Here is a 23,150-nt window from a genome sequence, read left to right as displayed (position 1 = left end):
CCATAGCATTGCGATCTTCAAACATTTGGCCCGTGACACTAGTTGTCACGGGGTTAGTTTCCGACCCCCGTGTGGCATCCCCAAGTCCCGGGGACAAGCCAATCCATCCCGCTTCTTTGTGTGGGTCACTGGTTTCGTCCTGCCTTGGACTCATCAGGAGAGCGGCGCCAGCTCTCGACCAGTGGTGCGTTCGTCGTTTGCACGACTAGGCACGTACACCTCTTCATTGACACTGACTCCGTCCCCCGATAAAGTCCAGGACTAGCCAGTGACCCAAGCGTTCAAGCACAGCCCATAGCATTGCGATCTTCAAACATTTGGCCCGTGACATATGGCTGTGGTTTCCCTTTCTTGGAACCCCACACACACGCTCTTTTTCTCTTTCTTCTTTTATTGGCTCTTGGTTCTGCTACATTCATCTCTTTTTTCTCCAAGAACTTAACCCAAAGTTTAATCCATCTTTTCCCTTCCAGAAAAAGGTAAAAATCTTGATCTTCTGCCCTAAAAAAATCTACTTTCTTTCTTTCTTTCTTTAGCATCATTGCATATTAATCATAAAAACATCAAAGTAAAACTATTGTGGGTGTGTTTGATTTGTTGTTATGGGATATGTGTTTTAGATCTAAATCTTGCATAAATAAAGAAACATCCTTTTTGATGTGCAGAAAATGGCGAGAGAGAAGATAAAAATAAGGAGAATTGATAATATAGCGGCGAGACAAGTGACTTTTTCCAAGAGAAGAAGAGGGCTTCTTAAGAAAGCTGAAGAGCTCTCTGTACTTTGTGATGCCGATGTTGCTTTGATCATCTTTTCGGCCACTGGAAAACTGTTTGAGTATGCTAGTTCCAGGTACTATGTGTGTGTTTTTTGCTTGTATGAGTGTGTGTTTTTTGCTTGTATGAGTGTGTGTGCTATATATTAAACCCTATATTACCTCTTTTGTTTCTATAAAGTTTCTACTTATGGAAAGGTTGTACACATACCTAGATTTGTGTTTTAGGTCATGCAATCTCAATCTTTCTATTTTTGGGTGGTTTTTTTGTCCGTTGATTTACGGGTTTTAAGCATTTGGAAGTGAAGAAGTAAAACACTCATTGATTATATGATAAATATATATACAGATCGTATTGTTTTGTGACTATATGATTCAAGAAATTATACATTTTCCATATGATAAAATCAAGAAATCTTGATGTAACGAGAGTGAATTACCGAATTTTTATAAACTGATTTTGAATTTCTTTCAAGTAATGCATATTGGAACTAAGTAATGTGGGTTGTAGGCCTACATTGTCTTGTCGAATCTTTTGAAGATCAAATTAATGAGTTTTCTAGATTTTGTATCATTACTTATGTTTGTAAGGGAATAAATTTAGAGAATAAATACAAATGTATGTTTAAAAAAAGGAATAATTTTAGTGAATAAATACAAATGAAATTACAAAAACATCAAAAACCTTCCAAATAAGAAGACCTAAAAAATGTGGCGGAGCTTGACCTATTAAACAGAGGAGGCCAAGAGTTTTAAAGAAAAAAGGGGACCTCGATACATATAAAATTTGCGAAGTTTTTTTTGGTAAAATTTAAACTAAGAAGCGAAAAAGGGGGCGGGCACCTCCTAGCCCACACTAAACTACGCCTGCCCAAAAATGTCTAAAAACATATCACATCATTACTAAAAAAATGTATAAATATAATATGATTAACGCACAATTTGTCGCCATATGGCGTCCATGGTGATCATGTGGGTGAATAGTTGCTTAAAACATGGGTTCCTCTATGGTGAGGAACGGGGTCGAAAGTCCTCTTGGCCTAAAAACGGCTTCAAAACGTTATTGAAGAAGCTCTAATTGATACACTCATGAAAGTCAACATAATTTATCATTTTAACAAGTTAATTAAGGAAGATAAATGGATTTTTTATTCATAAGATATTTAAAATAGCTTGAAGCTTAGTGCGTGTTACATTATATTTCTTCATTAACTAATGTAGCAGTAGCTTAATTTTTTATTTTTTATAACGAATATTCATACTCTCTAAATTTATTACTAAACTACATGTTATGTGTCCACCATGGTGATTTGGAAATGAAAAACCTTATCCAACTCATCGCTAATTAAACCAAAAGCCGATGATAGTATGAGCTTAATTAACTGTACACAGCTTGACATATATATATATATCAATTCTCTTTTTAAATAATGTAGGAATCACCATAAGCTGATTAATTTCGAAACGTGATTTACTATGACTTTATGTCATTGGTTATATCTTAATTAGCGTTAGTTCGTAGTCATTTCCTTGGCGTGTATTACATATATGTATGGTCTGGTTTTTTTTACAAATCACTATTCGGGTTATATTAACATACACACTAGAAAGGGAAAAAAACTAAGCCTATATTTAGGGAAATCTATTAGTCACACACATAGAGTCAACTGGTTAAAACGTTCTTTAGCAAAATAGAAAACACTATAACAGACTATTTTGAAATGAACGAACAAGATAAAATGTGTTCTAGCAAACGTTTAGAGAAAACCTCAATAGAATAAAGTTTATTATAATAAAAATATTTATCTTAAACAAGACAAATAAACCTTTATTAGGCTAGTCAACTAGAATATTCATTAAATTCGGCCGAAATAACCAAAATATTAACTAGAGGCATAACTGAAGCAAAAGACCCTAACCAAAAAAATAAATTCGGTCAACATAGTATACAATCTAGACGTAATTTAAATGCATAATATAAAATACTTAATTAAAAGTTTTACAATGAATATTTTGTGAGTTATAAATACTTTAATTTACTCTTGTTCCGCATTTTCATTGGTTCACAAACTAATCAGACATTCGAGTTATTAGCCTCACGTCATTTTTTTTCAAACTAAATAATAAAATCCACCTTCCTGCCACAAAAACCGTCCACGTTTTATATCAAACACATAAAACAAAGCTAAACACATAAACCAAGCTAAACAAGATCCAAGTAATCATCGGATTCAAAATTCAAGACACAACTCACCACAATCATCAATGTCATCATTATGAAGGCATAGCAACCACATTTGGTATGACAACACCTACCTTTTTTTTCAAATTGCCATAAATCAAAGATGGGCTCTTGAGAATCACCTCAACTGTTTCCTCCAAAAACTCTATATACAACCCTTATAACTTAGTAAAAGTGGTTTATGGTATATAATACTTGATGATCAATTACAATGAGATGATCCCTATATATAGATTACAAACCGTAACAACCCTAGCACTATTTTAGGATGATATACAAAGGAAACCAATCTATACAATGATTCCTAAAATAAGATAATCATACTAATAATAATATGTGCTAATATTCCCCCGCAGTTTGAGCGGGCGCAGCGCAAACGGTCAAACTGGATCTGAAAGCCTGAAATAGTTGTCTAGAAATCCCTTTAGTAAAGATGTCAGCGAACTGTGATGAAGAGGGAACATGAAGGACTCGTATGTGACCAAGACGAACTTTCTCCCGAACAAAGTGAATATCTATTTCAATGTGCTTGGTCCTTTGATGCTGCACCGGATTATTTGACAAGTAAACTGCGGAGACGTTATCACAATAAACCACGAACGCTGTGCGTACGGGAACATGAAGTTCTAATAATAAATTCCGAATCCACGTAGCCTCTGCAACCGCATTGGCAACCGCCCGATACTCGGCCTCAGCACTGGACCGAGAAATAGTAGGCTGGCGCTTTGAAGACCATGAAAGGAGATTATCACCAAGAAAAACACAATACCCGCTAGTCGATCTGCGGGAGTCTGGGCAACCGCCCCAGTCAGCATCGGAATAGGCTACCAGCGAATGAACCCCAGATTTAATAATCCGTATGCCATAGTCAATTGTCCCCTGCAAATAGCGTATAATACGCTTCATGAAAGCGAAGTGGGGGTCTCGCGGTTCATGCATGAAAAGACAAACCTGCTGGACTGCATAAGATATATCTGGACGAGTAAATGTGAGGTACTGCAACGCCCCAGCAAGACTACGATATAACGTAGGGTCATGGAAAAGAGCCCCATCAGACGCACTGAGCTTTGCAGATAAGTCAACTGGTGTAGTGCATGGTTTGCAAGCAGTCATGGATGCACGATTAATAATATCCTTCGTGTACTGAGATTGGGACAAAAAAATACCATTAGGAGACTGGGTGACCTTGATGCCTAAAAAATGATGAAGACGTCCCAAATCCGTCATAGCGAACTCTCGTGAGAGTGTAGCGATGATCTCCTGTAAAAAGGCATCCGTGGAAGCTGTAAGGATGATATCATCAACGTAGAGTAATAAACATGCCGTGAGATCCCCTCGGCGATAAATAAATAAAGACGTGTCACAAGCACTGCTAACAAAACCCTGTGAAACAATATAGTTAGCGAACCGCATATACCATGCACGTGGAGCCTGCTTGAGCCCATACAGGGACTTCTTTAAACGACAAACATGGTTTGGGAATCGTTTGTTGACGAATCCCGGTGGTTGGTGCATGAAGACCGTTTCCTGTAAATGACCGTGTAAGAAAGCATTTTTAACATCCAGCTGATGAATCGGCCAAGACCGGGAGACCGCCAATGACAAAACCGTGCGAATAGTTGCCGGTTTCACAACCGGGCTAAAAGTATCATCACAATCAATACCAACTGTTTGAGATTTCCCGCTGACCACTAACCGCGCCTTATAACGTTCCAATGAACTGTCTGACTTAAACTTGTGCCGAAATAGCCACATACACCGAATAACGGGGCTGTCCGTCGGTCTAGGTACCAAATCCCAAGTATCATTATCCTGCAAAGCATTAAATTCTGATTGCATGGCGTGTACCCAGTGTGGGTCGGAAAAGGCTTTGGCATAGGTGTTTGGTAGTGGGGAAATGGTAGCGGTATGTAAGTTAAGTGGTGTGTGTGGTTTTAAGTTGCCGGTTTTGGAACGGGTGTTCATTGGGTGAGTGTTGGAGGGTGCGGGTGGTGGTGGCATAGGGGGCGCTGTGGGCTGAGGAGCGGGTGGTGCGGTTGGAGTGGTCGGCTGGAAGGGAGGGAATCCGGGTGGAGGATTTGGTGGGCCGGTTGTTTGTTTGGGCCGGCGTCGATAGGTAATGGGAGTGATGGGCCGGTTGGTTGTTTGGGCCGGTCTAGGTGGCGAGGTGGCGGAAAGGCCTGGGATGCGAGTAGAAGGTGGGCTAGAGTGGGATGGGCCTGGGTCGGTAGGATGTGAGATAGCTGGTGAAGTATTGGGCCTGGAAAAATGGAATTGGGCTGGAATATGGTCATCGAGGAACCGATAAGAGGAAACCGGGGCAGGTGTGGTGTAAGGGAATGAGGACTCGTCAAAGGTGACGTGTCGTGATATATGAACACGACCGGTTGTCGGGTCTAAGCACCGGTAGCCCCGGAAGTCCGGTGGATAACCGAGAAAAACACACCTAATTGAACGGGCGTGTAGTCTGTGGGGTTGGGTGGCGGATGTGTTTGGGTAGCATGCGCACCCGAACACTCGTAAGTGTTCGTAAGTCGGATGACGCAGATAAAGGGCAAAGGTGGGGGTGTAGAAGTTAAGGCGTTTGGTGGGTAGGATGTTGTGCAGGTAGGCAGCGGTGTGAAGGGCTTCCACCCAAAAAACGGGTGGTAGGTTGGCGTGAATGAGTAGAGCTCGAATGATGTCATTTAGGCGACGAATCATCCGCTCTGCTCGACCGTTTTGAGAGGATGTCTGTGGACACGAAAAACGGAAGAGGAGTCCATGTTGATGGGCAAAGGTTTTAAAGGCGTTATTATCAAACTCACCACCCAAGTCACACTGAAATGTTTTAATGGGTCGATTGAATTGTGTGGCAATTAATCGGTGAAATTTGACGAATGTGGGGAAAGTTTCAGATTTATATTTTAAAGGATATACCCAAATAAAATGTGAAGAATTATCAATTAAAACCATGTAATATTTATAACCTGATTTACTGACCACGGGGGAAGTCCAAAGATCACAATGAACTATGTCAAAGGGTGCAAAAGTATATGAATTTGAAGCATGAAAAGGCAATCGTTTACTATTGCATGGAAAATTGAAATTATGAATTAAAATATCTAAAACTTGATTCCCTGGATGCCCAAGACGATCATGCCAAGGAAGGGAGGTTGTGGTGATGAAGCAGGCTTGAGGGCTTGAGGTGGAAGCTGTGGTGGTGTGAACGGATAGAGGTCCCCGGTGCTATTGTGGCGGGAAAGGAGTCTTCCATTGTGGAGGTCCTTCAAAGAAAAACCAAAGGGGTCAAATTCAACTGAAACTTGGTTATCACGAGTAAAACGTCTAACCGAGATTAGATTTTTAATAATTTTAGGGCTGTAAAGTAAATTTGGAAGGATATAGGTTCGGTTTGGGGTAGGGTGAAAACCGGTTCCAGACCGAACAATAGGTACATAATCGCCATTACCAACCAAAATTTTAGAGTTAACAGGATATGATGAAGGGATTCGAATTTTACCTTGATTTTGAGTAACGTGGGCCTCAGCACCGGTATCCATATAGTCCGTATTGTCCGGTTGTTGCATGTTTAGAGCCGAGAGTGCTGCACTAATATCCGATGGGCATAAGGCATCATAACCAAACTGTGCAGAAGGCGCGGAAGGCGGAGCGGCTGTATAACCGGTGTATGGAGATGATGCGGGCTGCTGCTGGGCCGAAGCCATGTACTGCTAGGCCGGATTTTGCGGCTGCTGTGGGCCTGATTTCCAGGCCGGTTGGGTCGGGTAGGGGCAGGGTGGAACGTTCCACCAAGCCCACTGTGGATAGGCTTGCATTTGAGGGGCCCAAGTGTTTCCGGATCGGTTGTTACCACGCCCACGTCCTCGGTTGTTTCGATAAGAATTCGGACTCGTCCGCGTCCGCGTGATGAATACGGGTAAGTAGGTGGGTTAGCATTCGGGTTTGGGTTGGCAGAGGAGTTCGGCGGATTGGTTGAAGGCTGGGAAGATTGTTGTTGAGCTACGAGGACAGAGGAGTTGGAAGATTGTCGAGCTTCAAGGCGAATAACCTCCTCCTGTAGCATGGTGCACGCGGTATCCCAATCCGCGTTTTGTTGGTTTATTAAGGACGCGGTGGTGTCGTATTCGGCTGGGAGGCCTCGTACGAGTTGAAGGACGAGTCGGGATTCTGTAACGGGCTGGTCAACGTCTTCTAACTGGTTTGCGAGTTCTTGGAGCTTTTGGCAATAGTCGTCAACAGAGGAGCACTTTGCAAGAGTCAAGTTACAGAATTGGGTTTCAAGGGCAGCAGCCCGCGCCTTTTTGTTGCTGAGATACGTCTTCTCCAATTCAACCCATGCGGCCCGTGCGGTATCAACCTTACCGAGGACTCGTGGGAGAATGCTATCGGCAATAGTGCTGCAGATCCATTGTAAAACTAATGCATCGATCTCCAACCATTGTGCATAGTCAGGATCAGATTCGGCAGGGGGTGCAGACCCGTCGATATGGTTTAATACCTGATACGCGACTGCGTGCATTCGGAACAGACGAGTCCAGGCAGTGTATGTAACCTGTTTACCATCTAGGGTACGGACTTTGGATTGGATGTTGGTTACGGAATACGCCGGGTGTAGAGGGGTGGGTTTGTTGGTCGCGGATGAGGGTGCGGCTGTGTCTTCCTTAGGTGCGGCTGTGTCTTCCTTAGCCATGGTCGAAACCGGAAAAAAAATAAGGAATGAAGGCTGCCGGCGATTTAGGGTTAGGTTAATTGAGCCAAAGCTCTGATACCATAAAAGTGGTTTATGGTATATAATACTTGATGATCAATTACAATGAGATGATCCCTATATATAGATTACAAACCGTAACAACCCTAGCACTATTTTAGGATGATATACAAAGGAAACCAATCTATACAATGATTCCTAAAATAAGATAATCATACTAATAATAATATGTGCTAATACTTAGTAGCTCTGATGGAAACCCTAGCCTAGATTTATAGATTCATCAACTACAATCAAAAGAAAAAGAAGTGACAAAGTATGAGAACTAGGGCTATAAACGAACCGAACGAACACGAACAAGGCCTTGTTCGTGTTCGTTCGTTAAGGAAACGAACATTTTCGTGAACTGTTCACGGCTTACCGAACGGGATTTCTTGTTCGTGTTCGTTCATTAAGGAAACGAACATGTTCGTGAACTGTTCACGAACACTTACCATATGCTAATGAACTCTAACAAATGTTCATGAACATACATAAATGAACATAAACGGCGTTTATGAACACAATATTCATTTTAGAATAAAATATGCATTTTCATCACGAACATTACGAAGAATCGACAAAAAATAAATAAACACTTAAGATAATTATCTGAACACAGTTGGCGTGATTATCAAAAACATTATAAACACAAAATTAAGAGTTTGTCAAGCTTTAACACAAACTAAAATTGAAATAGTGAAATGAGGGATGTTGTAAAAGGCATATAAGATAACTAGGGTTTCAAAATTTTAAAAACTAGAAATAATAAAACAAAATACAACATATAAAAAACCTTTAAACAAACTAAAACAAATAAATATTAACGAGCAAACATAAATGAACTCATTACCGAACGCTCACGAACATAAACGAACACATTACCGAACGTTCACGAACATAAACGAACGTAACCTCTGTTCATGTTCGTTCGTTTAACTTAACGAACGAAATTTCTTGTTCGTGTCCGTTCATTTACTAAACAAACGAGCATAAACGAACTTCCCGCCGAACGGTTCACGAACTGTTCGTTGAACGTTCGGTTCGCTTACAGCCCTAATGAGAACTAAAAAGGGAGAAAGGCATAACTAGATAATAAATTTAACTTATCATTATTAATATTACTACGTTTTTTCACAATCACCGCGTTGCGGCGAACTTATTTTGTTATTTAGTCTGTGTTTACATGTGTTTTGAAATCACTACGAAGGCATTGCGCACAAAACCGCTAACAAGAATAAAAAGAAGATATATAAAAAAAACACTAAAAGATAACCGAAAGAAAATCAACCAAAAATTTTATGGTAATGATTTTGTTCGTATGAAACCCGTGATCAGAGATAAGCAAATGGTACTGGGTACCGGTACTGAATTTCTCGAACCGGAAGATCTTAAGTACAAATTCGGTACCGACTTTTGGCGCTTACCGGTTTTTACCTTCATATACCGGTACCGTAACCGGTATTTTCGGTATCGATATCGGTTGGCACCGAGCTCATCCCTACCCCTGAACTGAAAAAAAAAAAAGAAATCATTAAAAGTTGAAGAAAATTAACAAAAAAGTTGCACGATACCGTTGTTGTTCGTACGGTACCTATGATCAGAGATGAGCAAATGGTACCGGGTAGAAGTACCGAATTTCCCGAACTAAAAGATTTTCAAAATCATTTCGGTACTGACATTTGGGGTTTTCTGTACAAGGCTGGTGCCGGTTTTTACCTTTGTGTATCGATAATTGTACTAGGTTGGTACTAGTTTTTACCTTCATGTACCAATAACGAACCAGACCATACATGTGTTTTCGATACAAGTACCAGTTGACACAAAACTTATTCAACTTAAAAAATAAGGAAATAATTATTATTATAATATCAAAATAATAAAAGCATTAAAAAACTATATATATTACGATAATATTAAAAAGGATAATTACTGTTCAAAAGGCTTTGAAAATTAATATAAGAGGATAATAATTAATATAAGGATAATGTGTAATTAGTGTGACATTTGGTTAGTATTTTCCTTCGCTCCATCAGCTATGTCTCGACATATTCATGTGTCTCAGCCATAACCTAAGAAAGTGCCTAAGTTGAAACACTAATGTTATTCAGATCCAACGATCCCTTTATAACCCACCATTATCCATTTCCTACACCTCCCCTCAACAAGCCATCGATCTCTAGTGTTATTCAGATACAACGATCCCTTTGTAACCCACTTCAAGTACCATTCTAATCTTTACCATTGGTCACTTAAGGATAAAATTGTCATCTTGCATGAATTTATTATTTAAAACAGAGACGATTACAGACTAATGGCAGGTAGACGAGCAACAAGGTGCGCCGCTACCCTTTTCTGAATTGCAAACTCTACCGTGCTAAACACAAAATCATGCCCCTTAACATGCGCGATGTTACTGCTTACCACCTGCTGAACTCGCTTGAGGAACCGCACCGCGTCAGGGGCGAGCGCCAAAGGTATCGAAAGCGAACGGGACGAACACGTGTTGATTCTCGATGTAAGCTTTTTCGTGCTTAGCTACTTTACCCGCCTCTGCCTTGATTATCGCCTGTCCCGCCACAAACCCGTGGTCCCTTAACCCAGCGAGGGGGACACCCCTGTCAAATCGACACACGCGTGTTTCCCTCCTTCTCATCCTAAAACAAGAATGTCAGCGGACCGTAGGGTAGATCTCCCTTCTAAAGGATCAGTCAAGAAGTTTACCGGAGCTTCCTTTTTTGCCGAGAACCCTGCCCGCTTAAGGACATCATAAAGCATGTCTCGAACTAAATCATGTCGATATTTAAGAAATCCATATGCATGTTTAACCTTCATATCACCACGCCCATCATACCCAACATACCCCAATCCAAAACGAATACTTTTCTTCTTATTAAGAATGGGACTTAGGCCCCTTGAAATCTTTTTAGTTGTATACACATAAACTAAACATAGTTGGTTTTATAGCTCGATACAAGGGTTGTCTTGTACATAATAAAAAGATCCATGTTGATGTTGTGATGAGACTTTTAGTTTAGCTTTCATTTTTCAACTCAAATACCATTTGTATTTCTCTCATTTTGATCGTTAGATTGGTTGTGTTTCGTTGTTGGCCTACCCATCGGATTTGAACACGTTTATTTGGATCTCAATGTGTAAGTAAACTAGCCACAAGGATTTTTGGACTCTCATCACCTACTTATGAAAACCTCTACATGTCGCAAGCACTTCGTCATCCGAATGTTTCACCACGTACATGGTGAGTATTCGATTTGATACAGCTATCATCGTCATCCCTATTTGTATATATGCATTGTCATTATACAACTTTTCTCTTTTTTGTATATATAGTTGATGTTATTCTAACACCTCATGATCTAGTTTGTCCTATCATATGACTTTTCTAAACTAAGCTCTCTTAGATATAATTTTTTAGTGTCATTACTACTTGTGACAAAGCACGCCTATTATGTCTCATACATAACATGCCTTTTGTATGTTGCGCCATTCGGCAACTGACAACCGGATATTGTATGGTCTTTGAAGATAACATGTTACCTTGGTGTAATTGAATGTTGAAATTGAATATTATTGGGTAGGTAACGCATTGGCCGAGATATAGTGTGTTCATAATGTGTTGCTTGAGGTCCATTGCTATGCTCAACTTTTGATAGCTTAGTGTGATATACCTTTCCAATAAACCATCTCATCATTAGCACAGATAAAGTACACTAAAAGTGTCTGGTTTCAAATCATTTTCCTTCTTCTATTTAGTTCTCAGTATCTAACATCGTCACAAAAGTTTTCAATAATTTTTGCTCCATTTTAATATCTAGTGTCGTCCTTTTGTGAATATGGGGAGTAATAATGTAATAGCATATTTAGGTTACACTAGTTTTTTGGCCCATCCCCGAACTAAAACACTTTGAATATGGTCAAAGAGGTACTTTTATTCAATGATAGGAGCAATACAAATGGAGAATAAATACACACTATAGGAGAAGTCTTAGGCCAAAAAATAAAGACTAACTAAAAGTTAATATACAACATTACGGAAACAAAATAAAAGGGGGAAATAGTTAGAAATCAATCCCTTCCAATACTTACCTCAAGTCGGAGCGTTAACGTTACAAGCGTGTACTTATATAAGTAGCAATTGTAATTGTCGGGCTCCTATTGCTTTCGTGAACAAATTTAAAACTTGAGATTGGTGTTCATGTGTAATGAAGTAAAAAAAATTAGTATCAACACGTCTTATTACGAAGTAACAATCCATTTCTATGTGCTTAGTTCGCTCATGAAATTGGATTGTTGGCAATGTGCAAGGCCGCTAAGTTATCTCAGAACAATTTTATTGGGTTATCTTGTTTTACGTTTAACTCCTTTAAAAGCCATTGAAGCCACAATACCTCACTAACCGTAGTGTCTATATCTCGGCATACTGCTTCTGCCGAGGAACGAGATAGAGATACTACTGATTGCTTCTTCGACTTCCATGATATTGGTGCTCCTTCTTTAGGAAGTGACATAACATGCAATGGTGTGTTATTTAAGTACCATAATACCCTCATGGCTACTTCCAAGTGATTTTCTCGAGAATTTGCTACAAATTGGCTTAAGACATTAACCGAGTAGGCAATGTTTGGCATGGTCGCTTAAAGGTATTGCAGCCTTCCCACAAGTCTCTGATACTTGCATCTACTCGGCCATTTTCATCGTTCTTCCTAAGCTTTTGTTCTGCTCCACGGGAAAAACGGTTAGTCGACATCCCATCATCCCGCTATCTTTGAGGATGTCTAAGATGTATTTAATTGGTTATGAACTATCTCTTCTTAGGTACATGTTACTTCAAAAGCCAAGAAATACTTTAAGGCACCCAATTCCTTAATGCGGAATTTTGTATTTAAGCGTGTCGAGGTATCCTCGATTTTCTACATGTCGTTTCCCATGATGATAACATTGTCTACATATGTAAGTGCAACAACGAAGGAGTTCTAAGCCTTGGAAAAAAACAAAGTGTGGTTAGCTCGTGACTGTTTGAAACCAATCTTATGTCGTTTCAAATATCATATACGTTTGAAACACCCATCACGATGATGCCCATCTTCAAACCTTGTCTTTTGTGGGATTCTTGTTGTTTATAGAGTTCGTCTTATTTTGCATACGAATGACTCCATCTCGCTTTGTGAAGGCTTCAAACGCAGTTGATTTGGTGTTGGTTTTCTTTCCCTTAGAAATTGCTCTTTGTTTTCGTCTTCCTCAATTGGATGATAAGTTTCACTCAAGATAGGAATGGGTTTCATGGCAAGAATTTGGGTTTTGATTGTCGAGTAGTCACTGTCGAATCCAGGAAGAAACTCATACAACTTTTCTTTGTTCTTTAGGTCTACGAAGTTTTTACTCACACCACAGGCATATGTGGCGCACGAACACTTCGTTATGGAAAATATCGAGTTTATCTCGTCCCATATACACTCAGCTTTGTGTAGTAAACAAAAATTGAAGATCGTTTGGTAGTGGTAAGAAGTTGTGTTAATTGACACGCTCTAGGAGCGCTCTCTTTCCCAAAACGTGCATGTAGACCGTTCCAGATTTCTTCAACAGTATTCGTATATTTCGCGCTAACCCAAATTTCCTTTTCCATGGTTATAGTTAGCCACCCCTTTGTCATTGCATCGCATCGTAATCACACCATGTGATTACCGTGATTCTTTTCCAGCTTCTTGATAGTTATGTCAACGAACCCTATTTTGTTTTCCGCAGATGGAAAATTTCCCATCTCTTGAATACAGTCGAGTTAGTAGTCCTCGTTCAATGCATCATTCACGTGCATTTGTCACGGGTAGTCTAATGCATGAAGGTAACAAGGAGAACTATGGTCAGAGGCTTCATTGGTTTTGATCGATGAACTGCTTTTCTCATCACAGATGATGGCGAAAACGACTGTTCATGATTTTAGTGTTTGGTGAATTTGGTTGAGCGGCACGCAACCTTCTTGTAAAATTGGTATGAACAATATAGAATCAAGAAAAAATAATAACAACACCAGAAATAGCAGCAAAACGTGATGTACAACGTTTATTACTTATCCAACCCTAAAAACACCCAAACCTCCCAAGATCTTACAAACTGTAAGATTTGTAATATGAACAATACAAAGAATAATCAACTGATGAATATCAGTTGATTATTAAGAACGATACAACAAAATACAAAGATCCACATGATCTATAATAACAGATCAACAGGAAGGATCAACAACTGAGAAAATAAGATCCACACTGGATCATCAACACAGATAACAGCTTGTAACTGCTCGAACAACTCGAACAGATTGAGAGAGGAGAGGGTAGGTCTGAGATGAAAGAGAAATTGGTGTGCGAGAATGATCCAGAAACCCTAAACTCTTTCTCTTTATACCAACAACTATCAATGTTTCACTCAGCCCCCTGATCTTCCAAACCTACACACTTAACACCCAGATAAGCCCATATAGCAAACAGGCCCAAACAACTTACCAGCCCAGATATAACTTACAGGCCTGGACAACTTGTATATAACCCGCCCATGTAATGTATAACATATTATATTAGGGGAATTGGCATATAATAATCCCACCTAGACCTTATTGGCCATTAATTATCCCACCTCAGAATATTCCCCCCACCAGTCCCACCTTTCACCTATTTTTCCTACAATGGTCCCCCGTTAAAAAAACTTAACGGAGTTAAGCTTTTTTCCAAATTACAAACAGATTTTTAGGGCTTTTGATCAGAACGACGATACGAGTCCATTGATATAAAACTTACTTCGAAATGGTGCTCCAAGTGACTTGATTTTGGTTAATTGGAAATTTAAACACCCGAATTGAAGCGTCGCTTTCATCGTTTGGAGCACCGTTTCGAGGCAAGTACATCAATGGACTCGTATCGTCGTTCTAATCAAATGCTCTAAAAAATCTGTTTGTAATTTGGAAAAAAAGCTTAACTCCGTTAAGTTTTTTTTAACGGGGAACCATTGTAGGAAAAATAGATGAAAGGTGGGACTGGTGGGGGGAATATTCTGAGGTGGGATTATTAATGGCCAATAAGCTTTAAATAGGATTATTAGAGGCCAATTTCCCATTATATTATGATGTATGAATTAGGATAATATAATGTCACGTTTAACACTTCTCTAAGGCCATTAACTTTGAATATGGTCAAGGGGGATTTTTTGTTCATGATAAAAGCAATACAAAGGAACAATGTTGAAAAACAAGGTATGGGAGGCTGAACGCCTAGAGTAATCGCTACAGGGTGGGCTGCCGAGGCGATTTTCTTCAACTCCGTCTAATTACTCAGAATCGATCAAATGTGGTCGACCTCGTACAGAGTTGTATATAGTTGGTCAACTAGGGCCGAGTTTGAACCCTCTTGTACCCTCTTCATCATTGGGCATGTTAGGAACTTCAGATGTGCAAACACATTTATCTGCATGATATGCAAACTTATCAGGTTCATTTAAAACTGTACTGAAACATAAACATCCAAAGTTCCTTAAATGTGACAAAGAGGGTCTAAATCCAAACATCATTTCAAATGGACTTCTACTATTCAACACATAGGAGGGTAACCTGTTAATTAAGTATACAGCAGTTAGAATGAAATCAGACCAAAATCTTAAAGGTAAACCACCCTAAAACATCAAGGCCCTAACTGTGTTTAAAAGATGTTTATGTTTCCTTTCCACCACACCATTTTGTTGTGGTGTATAGGAACAAGTAGTCTGATGTATAATCCCTTTAGACTTACAAAACATATTTGTATTACTATTCACAAATTCAATCCCATTGACACTTCTAAACACTTTAAATTTTTTTAGTTGAGTTAAAAACCAATTCATAAAAATCTTTTAAATTTTCAAACACTTTGGTTTTATTTGACAAAAAAATAACACCATATAGACATGGAAAAATCATCAACAATTGTCAAAAAATACTTAAAACCTTCATAACTTGTGACTTTATAAGGACCCCACAAGTCTAAATGTACTAAATCTCCAACAGGTTTGGTTTTATGTTCACTTAATAGAAATGGGACCCTAACTTGCTTAGCTTTATGACATATTTCACATGGACCATGATCACTTGATGTTAAGTTAAGATGTTGTTTTAACACAGCTAAGACCTGATCAGAAGGGTGCCCTAATCTACTATGCCAAGTAAAAGATTTCACAGAACTGTTAAAACAAGCATTAGCAGAATTACCATTATTTCCTACAACATACAATCCACTATCTTGTCTACCATTCATCAGGATTTTCCTTGACTCGGAATCCTGTAATAAACAACCATGCTCATTAAACACAACTATGCTCATTAAACACAACTGAAACATGGTTATCCTTAGCTAACTTATATACACAGACAACAAGTTAACACAATAGTCTGGAACATAAAAGACATCTTGCAAAATTATATCCTCTGATAGTTTTAGATTACCAATTTTTAAAACCTTAACATTTGTTCCATTAGGATGACTCACAGTAATACCAAACTCACATATATCAATAGAATTTATTAAATGTTTATCAGACTTAACCATGTGTTGACTAGCCCCCGAGTCAACAATCCACCCATAGTTACTACTAAACACACCAGAACTAGAACAACTAACGAAGTTAAACACATTAAAGCACTCACCTCCCATACAAGGATTCTGAGACTCTGACACAGTGTTCTCACCACCTAAACTTAATAACTTGGTAATCTGTTCAGAAGTAAAAGCTAACCCAGACACAGTAGAAGCAGCAGATTTACCAACAGCATAATTAGACTTATTATTATTAGTAGTAGTAAAACTGCCTTTATTAGAAGTATTATTATTATTATTAACCCTTTTTTTAAAACCTGGAGGATAACCAACAATTTCAAAACACCTATCAACAGTATGACCCAAAATATTACAATGAGTACACTTCAAATTAGGGTTAGGCCCTCTATTTATTCTTCTTTTATTATCAAAACCTTGTTTAGACTTAGACACAAAAGACACACTCTGTGTTTTGGACCCATTACTAGACAACCTATGTGACTCTTCTCTAGAAATAATAGAGAATGCCACCTTTACAAAGGGAAATGGTTCTCTTGTCAAAATATTAGTTCTCACATGTTGATATACATCATCAAGACCCATGAGAAACTGCATTAGTTTTATAAGTGTTGAAAATCATTAAAATCCTCAGCAGCTTGACAAGAACAGGAAGGCAGATGAAGCATAGCATCAAAATGCTTCCACATAGTTGTCAACCTATTATAATACTCAGCAACAGTGCTACCGTTTTGAGAAATACTATTAATTTTTTTATACAAGTCATAGACAACATAACCATCAACCTTGTAAAAAGACTCTTTAAGATCAGTCCACACTTCAGAAGCCAATTTAGAAAACACTTGACCAAGAAATAGTTCTTCAGACATAGAATTTAACAGCCAAGTTAACACGACTGAGTTACGTCTATCCCATTGATTAGCTAAGACTTCATTATCCTTAGACTTTTCTACTTTACCATCCACAAAACCATATTTGTTCTTAGCTTCTAAGGCAAGTTTCATAGCACTTGACCATACAGCATAGTTTTCAGTACCTTTTAGTTTAATGCTAACAATGGTTAAACTACTAGAATCACTTGGATGTAAGTACAAGGGGTCTCCTATGTCAAGTTTACTAATCAAAGTCTGTGAGGTACCTTCACCATCACCCATGATCTAAGCAGTTAATGCGGAAAAATATCGGTTATCGGTCAAGGACCGATATTTGAGATATCGTTTATCGCGGTGAGATATCGGTGAGATATCGGTAATTTATAATATCATGCATATATATATATATAGAACCTATATAATATATGTATATTAATATCTAGAACCTATATAATATATGTATACAACATCTTTATGCACTAACTTGTAAAAGTCTAAGGTTAATTTTGATAAATCTATAACTAGAGGATGAAATTGTAATTCAAGTTGAAAGAAAAGGAGATAAACTAAATGATTTAACTTTTATAACCCTACTATTACTAATCCCTTTAAACTAAAAAAACCCTAAACAACTAAAGCAGCCGTCCTCTATCTCAGCAGCCGTCCTCTATCTCCCATGTTCGCTCCTCCATCTTCTAAACCTAAAAAACAGCCTACAGATCTTTCATTCTACGATTCGGAAGGTAAGGTTCGATCAGCAGGTAAGCTTCGATTCAACAACTTCGATTAGCCACCATTTCTTCTCTGTCAAAACTGGCCCAACCGATAATCTCGGCGATTCAACCGAGATAAATTAGACATAATATCGGCGATAACCACCGATATTATCGCTGACCGATATAAGGACCGAGATATGAAACCGATATTTGACTGAAGGACCGATAACCGCTATATCACCGATATAGCACCGATATATCGGCCGAGTTAACTGCATAGCCCATGATAACAAACCACAAAGAACATAGCAACAGATAACAGACCAAAGAGGTTATCAATAGATAATAGACAATATATGAGACAACCAGAAAATAGAAACCTAAGGCGAAGCTGAATCAGGGACCAGATTCCAGGTTCGGCACTCAATGGTGCCTGGACAAGCCTTTACTCAGGAGCCACAACTAATCATACCTGATCTAATACACAGATAAGACAAGGAGAATAGACAACAAAAACAACAACTCAGCAAGAACACGGAACAGAAACAACAAAGCAATAAACAACACAACAAGACCAGACAATGTACGAATAGCAAGTACACTCGATCAAGTGCCGGCCCGACTAGTCCGGTAAACAGGGATGCCTAGACTCAGAAAAATATAATGCAGAAACAGAAAATAACAAGAGATAGGAACGATCTTACAGTGGGTGCACAAGCTCCAAGAAATATCCGACCAGTAGTTTTCAAGAACTACTAGATCTGATATAGAAAAAACCCCAAATAATACAACTGGTTAGTTTGCCCTAAAACCTTCAAGGGTTTTAGAGACCAACACAGTTTGAAGATTGCACCAGAAGAAGATGAGAAGTCTCCCACAAAACACAGAAAACCCTAACTAGGGTTTCTGCCGCACAAGCAATGAGCAACAAACTCCCAAGATCAAGACGATCTAATTAACAACAGACAGATCCGCACCCCTAGAATCACCAGGAGCGAACCTAAAACACAAATCAAAATGAAATCAGAATATAGCAGCGGAAACAACACAGATCAGGAGCGATTTTCGCTCCGATACCATGTAAAATTGGTATGAACAATATAGAATCAAGACAAAACAATGACAACACCAGAAATAGCGGCAAAACATGACGTAAAACTTTTATTACTTATCCAACCCTAAAAACACCCTAACCTCCCAAGATCTTACAAACGGTAAGATCTGTTATATGAAAAATACGAAGAACAATCAACTGATGATTATCAGTTGATTATTAAGAACGATACAACCAAATACAAAGATCCACAGGATCTATAACAACAACAGATCCACAAGAAGGATCAACAACTGAGAAATAAGATCCACACTGGATCATTAACATAGATAACAGCTTGTAATTGCTTGAACAACTCGAACAGATTAAGAGATGAGGGGGTAGGTGTGAGATGAGAGAGAAACTGGTGTGCGAGAATGATCCAGAAACCCTAAACTCTTTCTCTTTATACCAGTAACTATCAATGTTTCACTCAGCTCCCTGATCTTCCAAACCTGCACACTTAACACCCACATAAGCCCATATAGCAAACAGGCCCAGACAACTTACCAGCCCAGATATAACTTACAGGCCTGGACAACTTGTATATAACCAGCCCATGTAATGTATAACGTATTATATTATGATGTATGAATTAGGATAATATAATGTCACATTTTAACACTTCTCTAATGCCATTAACTTTGAATATGGTCAAGGGGGATTTTGTTCATGATAAAAGCAATAAAAAGGAACAATGTTGAAAAACAAGGTCTGGGAGGCTGAACGCCTAGAGTAATCGCTACAGGGTGGGCTGCCGAGGCGATTTTCTTCAACTCCGTCTAATTACTCAGAATCAATCAAATGCGGTCAACCTCGGACAGAGTTAGATCTAGTTGGTCAACTAGGGCAGAGTTGAACATGTATTTTTTTATTTATATTGGTATTCATGTATTTTGTTATAAATATTAGTAACTTATGATATTTGACACATATATAATTATGTCTATTGTATTAAAGAATGAATATCTATTTTCAAGGAACTAATATCAATATTTGAACATGTATTTTTTATTTATATTGGTATTCATGTATTTTGTTATAAATATTAGTAACTTATGATATTTGACACATATATAATTTCCCGAAAACTAATTTCTGTATATTTTAACATGTCTTTGTACTCCTCGAGTACTCTCCGCCTAGGCTAGGCTGCGTATTCGCAACTCCCCGTCGATCGACCTGCGAGTTCCTAAAGTCATTATTGTTTCACTTGGAATACAAAAACATTGCTCCATTGTGCATAGAAATGATTTAAGTTTTAACATTGAATTCATGAATTTGCTTAAAATAACTACACAAGTATTTCAACATGTCTATTATATATGACCTTATTGTACATTGTATATGCAATGTAACCGTGTTCATTCGCGGTCATATTTTAACTTTTTTAACAAACAAAGGTTTAAAATTTCGTTGTTCTCTCTTGCTAGCTTTAATATTGTTTGTTTGTTTGTGTGGTGAAGCATGCAAGAGTTACTCGGGAAATATAAGCATCACTCGAAAAATAACTTGGATAAAGTTGACGAACCTTCACTCGATCTACAGGTTTTCATCTCTTGATCTTCATATAACCAACTTATTTGTGTTGTCACGATAAGCATGATTCTTTCTGATTGTATTTCAATCTGTCTGTAGCTCCAGGAAAGTGATGAAATAAGGATGGGAAAAGAGTTGTTTGACAAAAATCAGGAACTGAGGTACCTACTCTTATCACATCGATTCACTGAATCAGTACGTAGTTTATAGCACAATAAACATTGTTACTAAATGTATGATTTTCATCATGACGAAAAACAGTCACTTACACGGTGAGGACCTTCAAGGACTTGCTCTAGAGGAACTTCAACGGTTGGAGACCTTGCTCGAACGAGGGCTCCATCGTGTGCGTCGAACAAAGGTTTTTGTTACATTCTTTCATGTTCTTGTTACACCAAAAAATAGCCAACATATAATACACTTAAAAAGACAAATAAACAATATCTACAACTTAGTTTGTGGTGTTCCTTCATTTAGCTAAGTGATACCTTGGATATTAGAATATATAATCCGAAGATTGTAATTCTTGTTTTCTTGTTTTTTTTTTTCTCAGGACGAACGGTTTGAAAAATTGATAGCGAGTCTTCACCAAAAGGTTAAAATTATGCTAGTGTTTTTAACTTTTTATACCCATGCCAACACTCGTAATACTAGATTCGATTGACTACGTTAACTTGACAGATTCTTAAATGTTTAATTAGGTAAAGAGTTGTGCTAAACATACCTCACAACCTCTTTTGCATCCCCCCCTTATATATAACTCATCACATCATTAATGAAAATGTAGGAATTTTGAAGTTAAAACTTAATTTTTCTTTTGATCAAACTAGTTGTAAGAAATCCAAAGCATTGTTTTCTAAAGGTATAAAAGAATTTGTAGAATTAAGTTGTTTCTTTATAAATTGTTAATATTTTATAGGTATTATTGAAAATGGTTAATTTAATGGCTTATGAGTGGTTAATATAATGGCTTCTGTTTTGTATATGAATTTGTAGTTGATAAATTTAAATTCGAATGGCAAGAGGCCACGAACTGAGTGCGATAATTTGGTAATAAACGCCGAAGATCAAGGGCAATCATCAGATTCTGTGATATGTAGTTGCAACAGTGGACCTTCTCCTGAAGACGATTGCTCTGATACGTCTCTTAGGCTAGCGTAAGCTCGCTCATTACACATCGATCTTTGTTGTTAACATATACACCTTGATTGAACTATTTGTTAATATTTATATATCTTATGCATGTAAAATCAGGTTACCTTTTAACTAAAAATGGCAAACCATAATGGAAGATGATGGAGAGCAATGAAGTCAAAGGCGGTGGTGGCGGTGGTGGTGGTCATCGTGTTTGGAAGGAATAAGAAGCGGTGATAGTGGTTGTGGTGGTGGTGTTTATAAGGAATATAAGAAGTGTTGTATCGACTGAAGTTTCAAGTGTAATGTCTTTTTTTTTTCTTTCGAAAACGAAACAAAGACTTGGGAACTTGTATTATGATAATTACATACATATGGTTACTTATCCAATTGTTATTTTGCAATAAGACAAAGGTTTCATCAAGTTATGGTTCCTTCATTTGACTCTTCTACTTGGGTTCACTTTATTCATTTGGATCTATCTTGGTAAGCTTTGATCCATCCACTTAATGAATATTTGATCCATTTCTTGAATTAGCCTTTGATTGTTGGATCTTGATCTTGTTTATTTGTTAAGGCAGTTGATGTGGATAAAACCACCAATGGTTCTCGTATTCTGGTTGGCTAGTGTTCCCCATTAAGGCTACCATATGAAAGGAATCAATGATGAATTAACTTTTTTTAACGGCAACTGATGGACCACTGGAGTATCATTGTGTCATCCATCTTCACTAGGCAATAATGGTTATACATCAATTCAGAAGGAAACCAACAAATCTTAGAAAACCCCCCTTTTCGGGAATCGACCTAATGGTCCCTAAGCTTTATCCCACTCATAAGATGTCACTAGGCTAGCAAACATGAATTAACCTAAAGACATTCAACTATGTTGCTATTTTGGGGGGGGTGCCATATATGATGCCTCATTTGTAGTTCTTTACTTCTTAGACAATCTCCAATAGAAGGTTTTCGGAGTGTGAGAGGAGAGAGAGTGGAGTCCTTAACTAAGGATAGACTCGAACCATTTTTAAAAGCGGAGAGAGAAGAAACGTCGTTTGAGGGTGTTTTGAAGGCCTTTAATTTCTAGTTAAGAGATATATACTTGTACGATTTTCCTTGTATTGATTTTCGATATGGATATACATACTTTATGGTTGTAAAGTGTGATGTAGAGTTTTGATTTATATAAAAGGTCTAATTCGGTTACAATTTTCTTAAAGTGTCTAAAAATATAACTTTTACAGCTATATATCTATATTAAAAAATAATCTGGATAAAAGAACATTAGCAAATCAATCCGGCCAATCACCCATGCTTAGTTTGACATGTTACATTTTAATTGATTGGCCTCGCTTACTAGAGAGCACCCAAGTATGATGCTTCACAAATTCGACAGTGCCAAGTAAAGCTCAAGCATTTGAATATTATGTTTATATGTAG

General features: G+C 38.1%; 1 protein-coding gene across 1 annotated transcript; it reads left to right on the top strand.

The window, feature by feature from the left end:
- Positions 1 to 345: 345 nt before the first annotated feature.
- LOC110883791 (MADS-box protein SVP) lies at positions 346 to 22,156 on the top strand. The gene is made up of 8 exons (XM_022131440.2): positions 346 to 479; positions 666 to 850; positions 20,504 to 20,585; positions 20,676 to 20,737; positions 20,838 to 20,937; positions 21,130 to 21,171; positions 21,573 to 21,733; positions 21,831 to 22,156. The coding sequence occupies exons 2-8, from the start codon at positions 669 to 671 to the stop codon at positions 21,844 to 21,846; spliced, it is 645 nt and encodes a 214-aa protein (XP_021987132.1). The 5' UTR covers positions 346 to 479; positions 666 to 668; the 3' UTR covers positions 21,847 to 22,156.
- The last annotated feature ends 994 nt before the right edge of the window (positions 22,157 to 23,150 follow it).

This window comes from Helianthus annuus, chromosome 10 (genome assembly GCF_002127325.2).
Source record: "Helianthus annuus cultivar XRQ/B chromosome 10, HanXRQr2.0-SUNRISE, whole genome shotgun sequence".
Classification (NCBI taxonomy): domain Eukaryota; kingdom Viridiplantae; phylum Streptophyta; class Magnoliopsida; order Asterales; family Asteraceae; genus Helianthus; species Helianthus annuus.
Note: the sequence above shows the minus strand (reverse complement) of the source record. Positions and strands in the feature narration are given on the sequence as shown.